This window comes from Epinephelus lanceolatus, chromosome 15, assembly GCF_041903045.1.
Source record: "Epinephelus lanceolatus isolate andai-2023 chromosome 15, ASM4190304v1, whole genome shotgun sequence".
NCBI classification, from domain to species: Eukaryota; Metazoa; Chordata; class Actinopteri; order Perciformes; family Serranidae; genus Epinephelus; species Epinephelus lanceolatus.
The window spans coordinates 44,097,841-44,116,904 of NC_135748.1; the positions used below are offsets into that span (position 1 = coordinate 44,097,841).

At 40.1% G+C, this 19,064-nt stretch overlaps 1 protein-coding gene across 1 annotated transcript; it reads right to left on the minus strand.

The window, feature by feature from the left end:
• Nucleotides 1–1,650: 1,650 nt before the first annotated feature.
• On the minus strand, nt 1,651–18,969 carry asmt2 (acetylserotonin O-methyltransferase 2). The gene is made up of 9 exons (XM_033643100.2): nt 17,245–18,969; nt 16,701–16,827; nt 12,682–12,856; nt 12,444–12,573; nt 11,806–11,874; nt 11,603–11,721; nt 11,372–11,509; nt 8,444–8,566; nt 1,651–5,443 (listed from the first exon to the last, which is right to left on the minus strand). Exons 2-9 carry the CDS (start codon nt 16,779–16,781, stop codon nt 5,232–5,234), a joined length of 1,047 nt encoding a protein of 348 aa, XP_033498991.1. The 5' UTR covers nt 16,782–16,827; nt 17,245–18,969; the 3' UTR covers nt 1,651–5,231.
• Nucleotides 18,970–19,064: the final 95 nt, after the last annotated feature.

Here is a 19,064-nt window from a genome sequence, read left to right on the forward strand (position 1 = left end):
AGCTTCAAGAGGTAGTCACCTGAAATGGTTTCCACTTCACAGGTGTGCCTTATCAGGGTTAATTAGTGGAATTTCTTGCTTTATCAATGGGGTTGGGACCATCAGTTGTGTTGTGCAGAAGTCAGGTTAATACACAGCCGACAGCCCTATTGGACAACTGTTAAAATTCATATTATGGCAAGAACCAATCAGCTAACTAAAGAAAAACCAGTGGCCATCATTACTTTAAGAAATGAAGGTCAGTCAGCCCGGAAAATTGCAAAAACTTTAAATGTGTCCCCAAGTGGAGTCGCAAAAACCATCAAGCGCTACAACGAAACTGGCACACATGAGGACCGACCCAGGAAAGGAAGACCAAGAGTCACCTCTGCTTCTGAGGATAAGTTCATCCGAGTCACCAGCCTCAGAAATGGCAAGTTAACAGCAGCTCAGATCAGAGACCAGATGAATGCCACACAGAGTTCTAGCAGCAGACCCATCTCTAGAACAACTGTTAAGAGGAGACTGCGCCAATCAGGCCTTCATGGTCAAATAGCTGCGCTAGGAAACCACTGCTAAGGAGAGGCAACAAGCAGAAGAGATTTGTTTGGGCCAAGAAACACAAGGAATGGACATTAGACCAGTGGAAATCTGTGCTTTGGTCTGATGAGTCCAAATTTGAGATCTTTGGTTCCAACCGCCGTGTCTTTGTGAGACGCAGAAAAGGTGAACGGATGGATTCCACATGCCTGGTTCCCACTGTGAAGCATGGAGGAGGAGGTGTGATGGTGTGGGGGTGTTTTGCTGGTGACACTGTTGGGGATTTATTCAAAATTGAAGGCACACTGAACCAGCATGGCTACCACAGCATCCTGCAGCGACATGCCATCCCATCCGGTTTGCGTTTAGTTGGACGATCATTTATTTTTCAACAGGACAATGACCCCAAACACACCTCCAGGCTGTGTAAGGGCTATTTGACCAAGAAGGAGAGTGATGGAGTGCTGCGGCAGATGACCTGGCCTCCACAGTCACCGGACCTGAACCCAATCCAGATGGTTTGGGGTGAGCTGGACCGCAGAGTGAAGGCAAAGGGGCCAACAAGTGCTAAACACCTCTGGGAACTCCTTCAAGACTGTTGGAAAACCATTTCAGGTGACTACCTCTTGAAGCTCATGGAGAGAATGCCAAGAGTGTGCAAAGCAGTAATCAGAGCAAAGGGTGGCTATTTTGAAGAAACTAGAATATAAAACATGTTTTCAGTTATTTCACCTTTTTTTGTTAAGTACATAACTCCACATGTGTTCATTCATAGTTTTGATGCCTTCAGTGAGAATCTACAATGTAAATAGTCATGAAAATAAAGAAAACGCATTGAATGAGAAGGTGTGTCCAAACTTTTGGCCTGTACTGTATGTTTTACATTTGGACTGGTTTATATTTCTAAGTCATGGGTAATTGGTCATTAATATTACATACTGATACAGGTTTATATTTTCTGAGATAGATATTTGTTAATTAGAATTATTTATTTACACAGGTTGTTGTTGTGTGACAATGTTAAACTGTAAAAACAATTGCACTGCAAATTATTTCCAGGAAGTTACAATATGTAACTGTAATATTTCACAGTAAATGACATTATTATCACCTCACAGGCTTTTACTGTGATATTTAAGCACATTTTATTGTAAAATTTATGCAGGTAAATATAATAATTTTACAGGAGCATACTGATAAATCACAGTAATCACATGTAAATTCAGTCATTTACAGGAATGTTCTGTCATATATCAGTAATGTAACAGGCTCTAACTGTGAGATTACAGTTAAATATATTTTACAGGACTCATTTCTTCCGGCGTGCTGAGGGCCGCTGCTGGGCCGATGCTGGGCCAATGCTGGGCCACTCCTGGGCCGATGCTGGGCCGGGCCTCACAGTATTCCATTTTTGTTGATTTCAGTGTAAAAATCACTCATATAAATAAACACACTACATTATGTAGTGAAAAGCTCCAGTAAAAGATTGAATCATTTAAAATATAAGTCCAGAGGTTTTACATTAACCCCTGAATACCAACTTTTTTCTCCCCTGTTAGAAGCTATAAATAAGAAAATTAAATCTCATTAAATATTCTGTTGATGGGTTTCACAATGATTTTAAGCAGCGATACCAACAAACAAATCATCATATTTTCTTTTTCTATATTAATAAAAATCCCCCTAAACATGTGCTGGAATAGAAATGTGATGTAGAAGCTAATGTTTTAGTCACACTTTGTTTGATTGTATTTACTTTTTATAGGTTTCAGGTTTAGCTTTATGAAGAGTATGATTGTAATTCTTCTTTTTAAAATATGTGAAAATAAATGGAGAATAAAATGGAAGTGGTCGTTTCCTTTAATGTCAGAAGGGTCAGGAAGGATCGGTGCAGAATAAAGTCACAGACAGCTTTAAAGACAGCGATAAAACAGATGTAGTATGTTCCTGATTGTTTTTAATAAAGTGTTTAATATGTAAAGTTACATGTGGAGGAAAACTGCATCAATAACAGCTGCATCGTCAGAATCAGTCACCTGGGGGTCGTCTACACATGCATAGTTTTAATTATTCATTTCTATAAACATGAACCTTTTACAAAGAAGAAAGAAGATGTCGGTGTGTGACTGAATGTGCAGGATTCATGCTGGTGACGTGGAACAGTCAGAGGACACAAAATAATCATTCACACCTCGTCTGTCACACACATCACTAACGCTAAAGTGTCTCCTGCTCCTCTCACACTGCTCTGTATTCGGGATGTGACATCATCAGTACACAATCAGAGCTCAGATTATGTGTAAACACGTGATGTTCCAGAAATGTAACAAACAAACAAACAAACATAAATAAAAACAACAGCACTGCAGTGATTCTTCTTTGTAACAGCAGCAGAGGGATGGTGGAGGCAAACTGAGTGTCTGATTTACATGCAGTCTGAGAGGGAACCTGAACTCATCATAGTCAACACAGTCACACATTAAACACAACATCACAACACACAACATGTTCGTCAGCTCAGATATAAATCAGTGTTTATAATTAATCTTCAGAGGAGTGTTAAAGTCTGATAAACATAAAGCAGAACGCTGACCTCATCACATGAAAACACTACTCAGACTGAACAAGAGTCACCACCCCTGTGGTTGTATGACTCCGCCCACCAGTCCACCCTGTGGTTGTCTGACTCCGCCCACCAGTCCACCCTGTGGTTGTATGACTCCGCCCACCAGTCCACCCTGTGGTTGTCTGACTCCGCCCACCAGTCCACCCTGTGGTTGTATGACTCCGCCCACCAGTCCACCCTGTGGTTGTATGACTCCGCCCACCAGGCCACCCTGTGGTCGTATGACTCCGCCCACCAGTCCATCCTGTGGTTGTATGACTCCGCCCACCAGTCCATCCTGTGGTTGTATGACTCCGCCCACCAGTCCACCCTGTGGTTGTATGACTCCGCCCACCAGTCCAGTGTCTCTGACAGTCTCCATCCATGTCAGTGAAAACATGGATGCTTCACACACAGAAGATCTATACAATCAGCACAGTTTCAAGATTAGAGTCACCAATTCAGCATCTGACCAAATGTCTCCACTTCTGTTCCTGAGATATGACGTTAAAACATGATGATGTCGCAGTCAAGCTGACCTTTGACCTTTTGGATAGAAAATTCTCATCAGTTCATTCTACAGTCAGAGTGGACGTTTGTGCCAAATTGAATGAAACTCCCTCGAGCCGTTCTTGACATCTGTTGACGAGAATGGGACAGACGGACAGACATCCTGCCCCTGGTGAGACTCTCACCTGAACACAGGTGTAAAAACTCAAGAGTGAATCTGTGGTTCTGAGATTTTAGTCTGGTGAGATCGGATTTATTTTAGGTTATAATATTGTCTTTTTCTCTTTTTCATCTTTGTCTGTCTCACAGATATCTGTCATTAACAGAGGGTCAGACACACCTGGGTCAGTCTGTGCACCAGGATCACACAGGTCTGCCTAGTGTTTGTACACTGAGATTAGTTCATGCTGAGACACATCTCTGTTTCTTAAAAGCTACTAAATAAAGACTCTGGTTGCTTTTTAGTTTCCCTGTCTCTGCTGCTTCACAGATAGTGATGATGGTTACAAAGATCAGACTGTGTATATGAATCATGATTCAGTTCAGTCACAAAAACAAACCCGTCACAGTAAATCATCGTTCTCTGTTTTTAAAACGAGGTCAGTCTGAAGCTCACAGCCCGGGGCGGCGGCAGCTCAGTCTGAGGAGACTCACAAGTTCAAGTCCCTGAATGGACCAAACACTGGATGTGGACTGGGAGCCAGAGAGCTGACGGCTCAGGATCCTGGGGCTGCTGAGGTGCCTCTGAGCAAAGCATCAAACCCCCAACTACTCTGACCCCCCGTCTCATCAGTGCATCTTTAAACTTGTTCAGATAACTGACATTTTTACACTTTGGTTTTTGTGCATATTAACAAAGACATATAAAATGTTAGTGATGTTTAGATGTGCAGCCCAGCCAACATCTGTATGTGGGGCCCATGTGGGCTGAATAAGGGGCCCCTGTGTGGGACTGTCCACAGGCTCCATACTGACCCCACATCGGTTTGTTTACCCAGGTGAGCCCCAGATAAGACGTCCATTTTGGGCCCATCACTGTTGCTACCCAGGCAGCTCCAGCAGTACTGACGTGGAGCCCACCTGGGTGAAAACACCTGTGTGGGGTCAATATGGATCCTGTGGACAGTCTCATATAAGAGCCCCACATACAGATGTAGGCTGGGTGGTGGGCTGATTTTAGATGGAGCCAGGCTCACTGTTTCTACCTGTTTCCAGTCGTTATGCAAAACTGAGCTAAGCTAAGCTAACGTGTTGCTGGCTGTCAGTTGGAATCAGAGTATTTCCTAAAACTTTTCTTTGACCCTGAAGAGTTTCTGTTTGTTTCCACAGATGTGTTTCAGACACTGATCAGAAACTTCCTGCAGCAGCTTCGGTCCAGAGAAACGTCTGTCGGGGAGATACGATAAAAACAGGCTGACGTGTCGTCACAAAGGAAACTGGAGCTCCGTCAACTCTGAGACAGGAAACATTTTGGTGTTCAGAGTTGATCAGATCATGTCATCCTACAAACCCTCTCAAGTCTTTGAAAAGTTCCTGTACTTCCTCTGAGACTCCTCCCACCTGTCTCCAGCACTTCCTTCTCCCACCTGTCTCCAGCTCATCTGATGGCCAGGATGGCATCGTAAGACTTGCCCGTGCGGCACAACTGGATGTTGTGGAAGCCGGTCTTGTTGAGGATGCGTGTGTACTCGGACGGCGGGCGCTCCCGTCCCTCCGCCTGCACCAGCATGTTGAGGGAGAAGATCTGAGTCATGATGGGCCCTCGTCTGTTCTCAAACAGCATGGCTTCCACCAGCAGGACGCCGCCACCTGCCAGGACGACCACAAACATACTGAGGACTCAGAGTGTGAGAATAAACACACAACGTGTCTCAGACGTGTGACAGACATGTTGATAACTTTAAATCCTCGTCTGTCCTGCAGACACAACATGTGCTCTCCAATGACACTGTTTCACTCTCTTTAATAGAGCTGGTGGGGTTCAGAGGTGAAGCTGTGGATGTCATTTATACACATTTTTATACACATTCACACACATTCATATTCATACACATCTATACATACTCATACACATTCATACATATTTATACACAATTTTATACACATTTTTAAACACATTCATACACATTCATACATATTCATACACAATTTTATACACATTTTTAAACACATTCATACACATTCATACACATTCATACATATTTATACACAATTTTATACACATTTTTAAACACATTCATACACATTCATACATATTCATACACATTTATACATATTCATACACATTCATACACATTCATACATATTTATACATATTCATACACATTCATACATATTCATACACAATTTTATACACATTTTTAAACACATTCATACACATTCATACATATTCATACACAATTTTATACACATTTATACATATTCATACACATTCATACATATTTACACACATTTATACATATTCATACACATTTATACACATTCATACATACTCATACACATTTATACACATTTTTATACACATTCCTACACATTTATACATATTCATATATATTCATACACATTCATACATATTTACACACATTTTTATACGCATTCAGACACATAAATACACATTCATACACATTCATACATACTCATACACATTTATACACATTTATCCACATTCATTCATACACATTCACACACATTTATACATATTCATATACATTCATACACATTTATACACATTCACACAGTTATACACATTTATACACTTTCAGACACATTCATACACATTTATACACATTCATTTATACACATTCATACATATTTATACATATTCATATACATTCATACACATTCATACACATTTATACACATTCACACACAGTTATACACATTTATACACATTCAGACATATTTATCCACATTTTTATACACATTCATACGCATTCAGACACATAAATACACATTCATACACATTCATACACATTTACACACATTCATATACATTTTTATACACAATCATACACATTTATACACATTCATACACATTCATACACATTTTTATACACATTCATACACATTTATACACATTTATACATATTCATACACATTTTTATACACATTCATTCATACACATTCATACACATTCATACACATAAATACACATTCATACACATTCATACACATTTATACACATTCATACACATTCATACATATTCATACACATTTATACATATTCATACATATTCATACACATTCATACACATTCATACATATTCATACACATTTATACATATTCATACACACTCATACACATTTATACACATTTATACACATTCATACACATTTATACACATTTATACACATTCATTCATACACATTCATACACATTTATACACATTTTTATACGCATTCATACGCATTCAGACACATTCATACACATTTATACACATTCAGACACATTTACACACATTTTTATACACATTTATACACATCCATACGCATTCAGACACATTAGTACACATCCATACACATTCATACACATTCAGACACATTTATACACATTCATACACATTCATACACATTTATACACATTCATATACATTTTTATACACATTCAGACACATTCATACACATTCATACACATTTATACACATTCATACACATTTACACACATTCATAAACATTTTTATACACATTCATACACATTCATACACATTTACACACATTCATATACATTTTTATACACAATCATACACATTTATACACATTCATACACATTTACACACATTCATAAACATTTTTGTACACATTCATACACATTCATACACATTTACACACATTCATATACATTTTTATACACAATCATACACATTTATACACATTCATATACATTTACACACATTCATATACATTTTTTATACACAATCATACACATTTATACACATTCAGACACATTTATACACATTCATACACATTCAGACACATTTATACACATTCAGACACATTTATACACATTCATACACATCCATACACATTCAGACACATTCATACACATCACATTTATACACATTTATACTAATTCAAACACATTTATACACATTCAGACACATTTATACACATTTTGACACATTTATTCACATTCATACACATTCAGACACATTTATACACATTCAGACACATTTATACACATTTATACACATTCATACCCATTTGTACACATTCAGACACATTCATACACATTTAGACACATTTATTTACATTCATACACATTTACACACATTTAGACACATTTATTCACATTCATACACATTCAGACACATTTATACACATTCAGACACATTTATACACATTTATACACATTTATACACATTCAAACACATTTATTCACATTCATACACATTTAGACACATTTATTCACATTCATACACATTCAGACACATTTATACACATTCATACACATTTATACACATTTGTGACGAGGTCACAGTGAGGATGTGATGGAGGAACAGAGGCCAACAAAATTTTGTAACAAGAGCTTGAAGTGTATTTATTAGCATCTATTAGCATTTAGCATTGTGGCGCTGACGTCATGCTGCATTTCTATTGGTTGGTTAGTAGACATTGGTGGTGACAACATCACACAGTCAGAATTTGATCCCAGGCTGTCTTTGATCACAGACTGTAACAACGACCATGTTTGAACCTCTCTGACTGTGTGACGTAGGACAACCAGAGATATCACCACGTTTCTTTACCGCTGGTCGTCTTTAGTCTGGGACAGACCAGAATCACACAGTGGACACACACAGTAGGACTCACCTGGCCTGCAGGTGTGGTAGATCTTCCTCAGCAGCGTCAGACACTTCTCCTCAGGCCAGTCATGGAGGATTCGGGCCAGAATGTAGAGGTCAGCAGGAGGAACCTCACCACTGAAGAAATCTCCTGCAAGACGTCAAGACATCTGTTTAAATGAAGGAACACCTCCCTCAGACTAACACAGATCGTGGAACACAGCCTGTTTAGTTTATTATAATTAATAACCCATGTGGTGTTAAACACGGAGGAGGTTCTGATGTTAAGTTTATTATAATTAATAACTCGTGTGGTGTTAAACATAGAGGAGGTTCTGATGTTAGTTTATTATAATTAATAACCCGTGTGGTGTTAAACACAGAGGAGGTTCTGATGTTAGTTTATTATAATTAATAACCCGTGTGGTGTTAAACACAGAGGAGGTTCTGATGTTAGTTTATTATAATTAATAACCCGTGTGGTGTTAAACACAGAGGAGGTTCTGATGTTTAGTTTATTATTATTAATAACCCGTGTGGTGTTAAACACGGAGGAGGTTCTGATGTTAAGTTTATTATAATTAATAACTCGTGTGGTGTTAAACACAGAGGAGGTTCTGATGTTAGTTTATTATAATTAATAACCCGTGTGGTGTTAAACACGGAGGAGGTTCTGATGTTTAGTTTATTATTATTAATAACCCGTGTGGTGTTAAACACGGAGGAGGTTCTGATGTTTAGTTCATTATAAATAATAACCCGTGTGGTGTTAAACACGGAGGAGGTTCTGATGGGGCCACCAACCCCATACTCCCGGAGCACCCCCCACAGGATGCCCCTGGGGACACGGTCGTAAGCTTTCTCCAAATCCACAAAACACATGTGGACTGGTTGGGCAAACTCCCATGCCCCCTCCAGCACCCTGGCGAGGGTAAAGAGCTGGTCCACGGTTCCATGTCCGGGACGAAAACCACATTGCTCCTCCTCAATCTGAGTTTCAACTATCAACCGGATCCTCTTCTTCAACACCCTGGAGTAGACCTTACCGGGTAGGCAGAGGAGTGTGATCCCCTGTAGTTGGAACACACCCTCTGGTCCCCTTTCTTGAAGATGGGGACCACCACCCCGGTCTGCCACTCCAGAGGCACTGCCCCCGATGTCCACGCAATGTTGCAGAGGCGTGTCAACCAGGATAGCCCTACAACATCCAGAGCCTTGAGATATCCAGGGCGAATCTCATCCACCCCCGGGGCTCTGCCGCCGCGGAGTTGCTTCACTACCTCGGCAACTTCTGCCCCAGAAATTGGACGACCCGACCCCCAGACCCCTGGCTATGTTTGTTGCTGCCTTCCTCCCCTGAGGCGCTGGACAGTTTGCCAGAACCTCTTTGGAGTCAATCGATAGTCTTTCACCATGGCCTCACTGAACTCCTCCCACGCCCGAGTTTTTGCCTCCAGGACTGCTGCTGCTGCACTTCGCTTGGCTTGCCGGTACCCATCAGCTGCTTCTGGAGACCCACAGACTAACCATGCCCTGGGGATTACCGCCGCGACTGGCCCCAGCCTCGACAATGGCAGAGTGGAACAAGGCCCATTCAGACTCAATGTCCCCCTCTGCCCTCGGGACGCGGTCGAAGCTCTCCCAGAGGTGGGAGTTGAAGATCATCTTGACAGGTTCTTCCGCCAGGCGTTCCCAGCAGACCCTATCTACTTCATTGGGCCTGCCAGGTCTGCGCAGCATCCTCCCCTGCCATCTGATCCAATTCACCACCAGGTGGTGATCAGTTGACAACTCTGCTCCTCTCTTCACCCGAGTGTCCATAACATATGGCCACAGGTCAAATGACACGACTACAAAGTCAAGCATTGACCTGCGACCTAGGCTATCCTGGTGCCACGTGCACCGATGGACATCCTTATGCTCGTAACATGGTGTTAGTTATGGCCAAACTGCGACCCGCACAGAAGTCCAATAACTGAACACCACTCGGGTTCAGATCGGGCACGCTGTTCCTCCCAATCACACCCCTCCAGGTCCTGCTTTCTTACCCCGCGTGAGCGTTTAAGTCCCCCAGCAGAACAATGGAGTCCCCGGTCGGGGCACTATCCAGAACCTGTCCAAGGGACTCCAAAAAGGGCGGGTACTCTGAGCTGCTGTTCGAAGCATTAGCACAGACCAAAGGCGCAGGGAAGCAACCCTTTCGTCTACTGGGGTAAACCCCAACGTACAGGCAGAGAGTCTGGGGGCTATCAGAAAGCCCACCCCGGCCCTCGGCCTCTCACCCGGAGCAACTCCAGCGAAGGGGAGAGTCCAACCACTCTCAAGGACTTGGGTTCCAGAGCCGGAACAATGTGTCGAGGTGAGGCCGACTATGTCTAGCCGGTGGCGCTCAACCGGCTCCGGCTCCTTCCCCGCCAGAGAGGTGACATTCTATGTCCCAAGAGCCAACTTCTGTAGCCGAGGATCAGACCGCCAAGGCCCCCACCTTGGACTGCTGCCCGATTCACAATGCACCGATCCCTTGTGGATCCCTCTGCGGGTGGTGGGCCTGCAGGGGGACGAGCCCATGTAGCTGGTTCAGGCTGGGCCCGGCCCGACACCATGGGCGAAGGCCCAGCCACCAGGTACTCGCCCAAGTGCCCCAGCCCCAGGCCTGGCTCCAGGGCGGGGCCCCAGTAACCCTCTGGGCCGGGTACACGTTTCCTTGTTGTTGTCCATCATGAAGGGTCTTTTGAACTGTTCTTTGTCTGACCCTTCGCCCAGAACCAATCTGCCATGGGAGACCCTACCAGGGGCAAAATGCCCCTGACAGCATAACTCCTTGGGTCATTAGGGCACTCAAACTCCTCCACCACGATAAGGTGACGGTTCTCGGAGGAGTTCTGATGTTAGTTTATTATAATTAATAACCTGTAAATGAGACTCAGCTGCCACTTTATTAGGAGCAAAGACTCACCGCTCTGGAAGAGCACGGCGTCGTCCTCCTGACAGAAATGTTTCTGGGCCATCTCAACCACTTGCGGGAGGTCAAACACCGTGACGGAGGAGGACGGGTACGCCTTCACCATCTCATGGGCCAGAGCCCCAGTGCATCCTGGGAGTTATTCAGACACAATGATGTCAACAGGAAGTCAAAGCATGAACTTGTAGGTTCGTCTTGTTCTCAGGTCGCAGTTTAACCTCTCACCTCCCAGATCAACGATGTTCTGAAAGCAGGAGAGGTTGAACGCCGTCACGATGTCGTGTCCATCCAGAACCCAGGAGGAGTTCATCAGACCCATGAACTTCAGCATCTCCTCCTCTGACCTGGAGAGAGGAGTTAACAGAGGAGTGAAACTCTGCAGACAGACAACTCGTCAACACGTTTAATCACCTGACATCAGCTCTGACCTGTATATGGCCTGGAAGACATCCTCTGGAGGAAGGCCGAAGGTCTTCTCATTCTGGTTCCTGCCCTCCCTGTGACGTGGGGAGAAGAAGAGTAATGTGTGCGTGCTCATGTAAGATGAAGATGGTTGACATGTTAGTTCAGCTGTGTCAACATGTGTGATGGAGGTGCTGTTGGAGAACCTCCATGTCTCTGACTGTTCTATGTCTTCTTCTCTGCTTCAGTCTGAGAGGACAATCTGAACTTCCTGTGCAGCCTCAGAGACATGAATCACTCTGGTCCTGATGAACACACTGAGCCTTAACCTGTGTCATGTGAGCTTCACCATCCTCCTGACAGGAAGTGAGGTTGTGCAGAGGTCACTGAATCCATTCCCCTTTTCTCTACCATCATGAACCAGCCCTAACTGGTTCAGTTCCAGACCCAACCCTAACCCTAACTGGTCCTGTTCCAGACCCAACCCCAACCCTAACCAAAGAACATGGGACCTTCACTGTTGTCCTCCATGTTTCCTACATCTACATGACCCTGCTGTTGTGACCTTTGACCTCAGCTCTGAACATCAGATTCATCTCCACACAGTCCTACATTAATCTGATCACAGACACAGGACCTGAAACTCCCATGATGCCCCACTGACCTGACAGCGTCCACCATGTTGTTCCACAGAGGGTAGATGGTCTGTGATTGGTAGATGATCATGTCGTGCAGAGACTTGCTGCTTCCTTTGGCCAGATACAGGTTTGCCACGTCTGTACTGCTGTACACAGCTGAGACACATGGACACATCATCATCATCATCATCATCATATTCATCACCACCATCATCATCACCATCACCCCCTCTTCCCCTTCCTCCTCCTCCTCCTCCTCCTCACCTGTCCCGTCCATGTTCTCCACCTCCAGTATCTCGATGCCCACCAGTGCGTCCAGTAGCCTCTCCATCCCATCCTCACTGGTTCTGAGCTCTTGAGCCACATGTTGAGCGCTGAGCGGCTCCTGAGACTTTAACAGGAGGTCGAAGACTCCGAGTTCACAGGCTGAGAATATCACCTGCAGCAGAGACACAGCAACACCTGCACATCAATATATAGATCATATTGATCAGTTTATAGATCATATTGATCACATCAAACAGTTTGTAGATCATATTGATCAGTTTATAGATCATATTGATCATATCAAACAGTTTATAGATCATATGGATCACATCAAACAGTTTATAGATCATATTGATCAGTTTATAGATCACATCAAACAGTTTATAGATCATATTGATCACATCAAACAGTTTGTAGATCATATTGATCAGTTTATAGATCACATCAAACAGTTTATAGATCATATGGATCAGTTTATAGATCATATTGATCACATCAAACAGTTTGTAGATCATATTGATCAGTTTATAGATCATATTGATCACATCAAACAGTTTGTAGATCATATTGATCAGTTTATAGATCATATTGATCACATCAAACAGTTTATAGATCATATTGATCAGTTTATAGATCATATTGATCACATCAAACAGTTTATAGATCATATTGATCACATCAAACAGTTTGTAGATCATATTGATCAGTTTATAGATCATATTGATCACATCAAACAGTTTGTAGATCATATTGATCAGTTTATAGATCATATTGATCACATCAAACAGTTTATAGATCATATTGATCAGTTTATAGATCATATTGATCACATCAAACAGTTTATAGATCATATTGATCACATCAAACAGTTTATAGATCATATTGATCAGTTTATAGATCATATTGATCACATCAAACAGTTTATAGATCATATTGATCATATCAAACAGTTTATAGATCATATGGATCACATCAAACAGTTTATAGATCATATTGATCAGTTTATAGATCACATCAAACAGTTTATAGATCATATTGATCACATCAAACAGTTTGTAGATCATATTGATCAGTTTATAGATCACATCAAACAGTTTATAGATCATATGGATCAGTTTATAGATCATATTGATCACATCAAACAGTTTGTAGATCATATTGATCAGTTTATAGATCATATTGATCACATCAAACAGTTTGTAGATCATATTGATCAGTTTATAGATCATATTGATCACATCAAACAGTTTATAGATCATATTGATCAGTTTATAGATCATATTGATCACATCAAACAGTTTATAGATCATATTGATCATATCAAACAGTTTATAGATCATATTGATCAGTTTATAGATCATATTGATCACATCAAACAGTTTATAGATCATATTGATCATATCAAACAGTTTATAGATCATATGGATCACATCAAACAGTTTATAGATCATATTGATCAGTTTATAGATCACATCAAACAGTTTATAGATCATATTGATCACATCAAACAGTTTGTAGATCATATTGATCAGTTTATAGATCACATCAAACAGTTTATAGATCATATGGATCAGTTTATAGATCATATTGATCACATCAAACAGTTTGTAGATCATATTGATCAGTTTATAGATCATATTGATCACATCAAACAGTTTATAGATCATATTGATCATATCAAACAGTTTATAGATCATATTGATCACATCAAACAGTTTATAGATCATATTGATCAGTTTATAGATCACATCAAACAGTTTATAGATCATATTGATCAGTTTATAGATCATATTGATCATATCAAACAGTTTGTAGATCATATTGATCAGTTTATAGATCATATTGATCACATCAAACAGTTTGTAGATCATATTGATCAGTTTATAGATCACATCAAACAGTTTATAGATCATATTGATCATATCAAACAGTTTGTAGATCATATTGATCAGTTTATAGATCATATTGATCACATCAAACAGCTTATAGATCATATTGATCACATCAAACAGTTTGTAGATCATATTGATCAGTTTATAGATCATATTGATCACATCAAACAGTTTGTAGATCATATTGATCAGTTTATAGATCACATCAAACAGTTTATAGATCATATGGATCAGTTTATAGATCATATTGATCACATCAAACAGTTTGTAGATCATATTGATCAGTTTATAGATCATATTGATCACATCAAACAGTTTGTAGATCATATTGATCAGTTTATAGATCATATTGATCATATCAAACAGTTTGTAGATCATATTGATCAGTTTATAGATCATATTGATCACATCAAACAGTTTGTAGATCATATTGATCAGTTTATAGATCACATCAAACAGTTTATAGATCATATTGATCAGTTTATAGATCACATCAAACAGTTTATAGATCATATGGATCAGTTTATAGATCATATTGATCACATCAAACAGTTTGTAGATCATATTGATCAGTTTATAGATCATATTGATCACATCAAACAGTTTGTAGATCATATTGATCAGTTTATAGATCATATTGATCATATCAAACAGTTTGTAGATCATATTGATCAGTTTATAGATCATATTGATCACATCAAACAGTTTGTAGATCATATTGATCAGTTTATAGATCACATCAAACAGTTTATAGATCATATTGATCATATCAAACAGTTTGTAGATCATATTGATCAGTTTATAGATCATATTGATCATATCAAACAGTTTGTAGATCATATTGATCAGTTTATAGATCACATCAAACAGTTTATAGATCATATTGATCATATCAAACAGTTTGTAGATCATATTGATCAGTTTATAGATCATATTGATCACATCAAACAGTTTGTAGATCATATTGATCAGTTTATAGATCACATCAAACAGTTTATAGATCATATTGATCATATCAAACAATTTGTAGATCATATTGATCAGTTTATAGATTATATTGATCATATCAAACAGTTTGTAGATCATATTGATCAGTTTATAGATCATATTGATCATATCAAACAGTTTGTAGATCATATTGATCAGTTTATAGATCATATTGATCACATCAAACAGTTTGTAGATCATATTGATCAGTTTATAGATCATATTGATCATATCAAACAGTTTATAGATCAAAACAGATCATATCAAACAGTTTATAGATCATACTGATCAGTTTATAGATCATATTGATCATATCAAACAGTTTGTAGATCATATTGATCAGTTTATAGATCATATTGATCACATCAAACAGCTTATAGATCATATTGATCACATCAAACAGTTTATAGATCATACTGATCAGTTTATAGATCATATTGATCATATCAAACAGTTTGTAGATCATATTGATCAGTTTATAGATCACATCAAACAGTTTATAGATCATATTGATCATATCAAACAGTTTGTAGATCATATTGATCAGTTTATAGATCATATTGATCATATCAAACAGTTTGTAGATCATATTGATCAGTTTATAGATCACATCAAACAGTTTATAGATCATATTGATCATATCAAACAGTTTGTAGATCATATTGATCAGTTTATAGATCATATTGATCACATCAAACAGTTTATAGATCATATTGATCATATTGATCAGTTTATAGATCACATCAAACAGTTTATAGATCATATTCATCATATCAAAGAGTTTATAGATCACATCAAACAGTTTATAGATCATATTGATGAATTTATAGATCATATTGATCAGTTTATAGATCACATCAAACAGTTTATAGATTATATTGATCAGTTTATTGATCACATCAAACAGTTTATAGATCATATTGATCAGTTTATAGATCATATCAAACAGTTTATAGATCATATTGATCAGTTTATAGATCACATCAAACAGTTTATAGATCATATTGATCAGTTTATAGATCATATCAAACAGTTTATAGATCATATTGATCAGTTTATAGATCATATTGATCAGTAACAGACTCTGTGACAACACTGACAGAAACTTAAATAATAAATGAGGGGTTCAATTTTTACCTTTGACAGTCTGAAGCCGTTGAAATACTCCAGCAGTTTGAAGGGATAGTCGAGCTCACTCTGGGACAGATGCTCCGCCATTAGGGACTGATGGGGGGGGGGGGCGGTACCAAAATAAACTATAAAACTATAAAACCACAAATTATTGTTGGATTTTCTGATTTCCCACAGTCTTTGAACACATCATGTGATGACCCACATCTGATCTTAAAATGGTGACATTTCATCAGCATCACTTTGTTCTGTGTCTCATTTAACATGTATTCAAAATTAAACTGTTTGAACAACGAGTGAAAAAATGAGACTTTTTTAACTTTTAACTTTAAACATCAAAAATCTAAAAACTGATTTATGTTGGAGAGTCACACTGCTGATTAGTACACAACAGCCCCTAACTGCACACACAGACACACAGACACAGACACACACACACACACACACACACAGATCACACACATCAGACCGTTAATTCATAAAAAGGAATTCATGAAGTTCTGTTTGAATGAATCCGAATAAACATCCTGTTTATCGGATCATCGCTCACCGGATGTGTCGCCTGGAAGAAGCTCCGGTCCTCGAGGATTTATCGGAGGAGTTTAGTCTGTTGTCAGATTTAAAGATGGTCTGATCCTGAGCGGGGCAGGCGGAGGTTTTACGTTTGTTTTAACCCAGATAAGCTCAGATGTCGTGTTGCGTTCAGCATCAGCTGTCTGTCTGTCTGTCGGTGATAAAGTGAGATGTTCGGCGGATTTAAGTCCCCCTGCTCCGGGTCTGAGGCTCTGAGGCTGCTGTGTGTGTGATGGCCGATAGAAACAACAGTGTAACTCAGAAACATAAGTGAGTGAGAGGAGCTGCAGGTCACCAGGAGGAGCACTGGGGGCGCTGTTGAGCTGTGGTGATGATGATGGTGATGATGATGACAGAGAGGTTTATTTTTACTCTGAACTCGGTCCCATCTCCACCTCAGTGAACATGTCTGTGATGATGAAGATGAAGATGATGGTGGTGATGATGATGATGATGAAAGATAAAGTGACATAAAATGTTAAAACTCAATAAAGAACAAAATGTCCTCAGATTGTTTTTAACCTGTCAGTGATTCACTGATTCATAAAAATGTTCCTGTCATTAAATCATGTTTTCACATTAACGTATTTAAAAATTCATCTTTAAAAACATCTGGTGACAGGCTGAATGATCTGAGCTGGTGACTGGCTGAATGATCTGAGCTGGTGACGAGGTGAATGATCTGAGCTGGTGACAGGCTGAATGATCTGATCTGGTGACTGGCTGAATGATCTGAGCTGGTGACTGGCTGAATGATCTGAGCTGGTGACAGGCTGAATGATCTGAGTTGGTGACTGGCTGAATGATCTGAGCTGGTGACTGGCTGAATGATCTGATGTGGTGACTGGCTAAATGATCTGATCCGGTGACTGGCTGAATGATCTGAGCTGGTGACTGGCTGAATGATCTGATGTGGTGACTGGCTAAATGATCTGATCCGGTGACTGGCTGAATGATCTGAGCTGGTGACTGGCTGAATGATCTGATGTGGTGACTGGCTGAATGATCTGAGCTGGTGACAGGCTGAATGAACTGATCTGGTGACTGGCTGAATGATCTGAGCTGATGACTGGCTGAATGAACTGATCTGGTGACTGGCTGAATGAACTGATCTGGTGACTGGCTGAATGATTTGAGCTGGTGACTGGCTGAATGATCTGAGCTGGTGACAGGCTGAATGATCTGATCTGGTGACTGGCTGAATGATCTGAGCTGGTGACTGGCTGAATGATCTGATCTGGTGACAGGCTGAATGATCTGAGCTGGTGACTGGCTGAATGAACTGATCTGGTGACAGGCTGAATGAACTGATCTGGTGACTGGCTAAATGATCTGATGTGGTGACTGGCTGAATGATCTGAGCTGGTGACAGGCTGAATGAACTGATCTGAGCTGGTGACTGGCTGAATGATCTGATCTGGTGACTGGCTGAATGAACTGATCTGGTGAGTGGCTGAATGAACTGATCTGGTGACTGGCTGAATGATTTGAGCTGGTGACTGGCTGAATGATCTGAGTTGGTGACTGGCTGAATGATCTGAGTTGGTGACTGGCTGAATGATGTGAGCTGGTGACTGGCTGAATGATCTGATATTCATTATATTTGTCCCTTCTGAGCTGCTGTCATTTAACCATCAATGTTAAACATCTTCCTGTTACAGTGAAACTTCAGCTCTGAATGTGTCGTCAGTTTGTTTGTGAACACATGACATCAGTTTGTTTGTGAATACATGAAGTTACAACTGAATATTTTGTTCATAGCTGATCTCTAAACATGTTCTCAGCAAAACCTGTTCA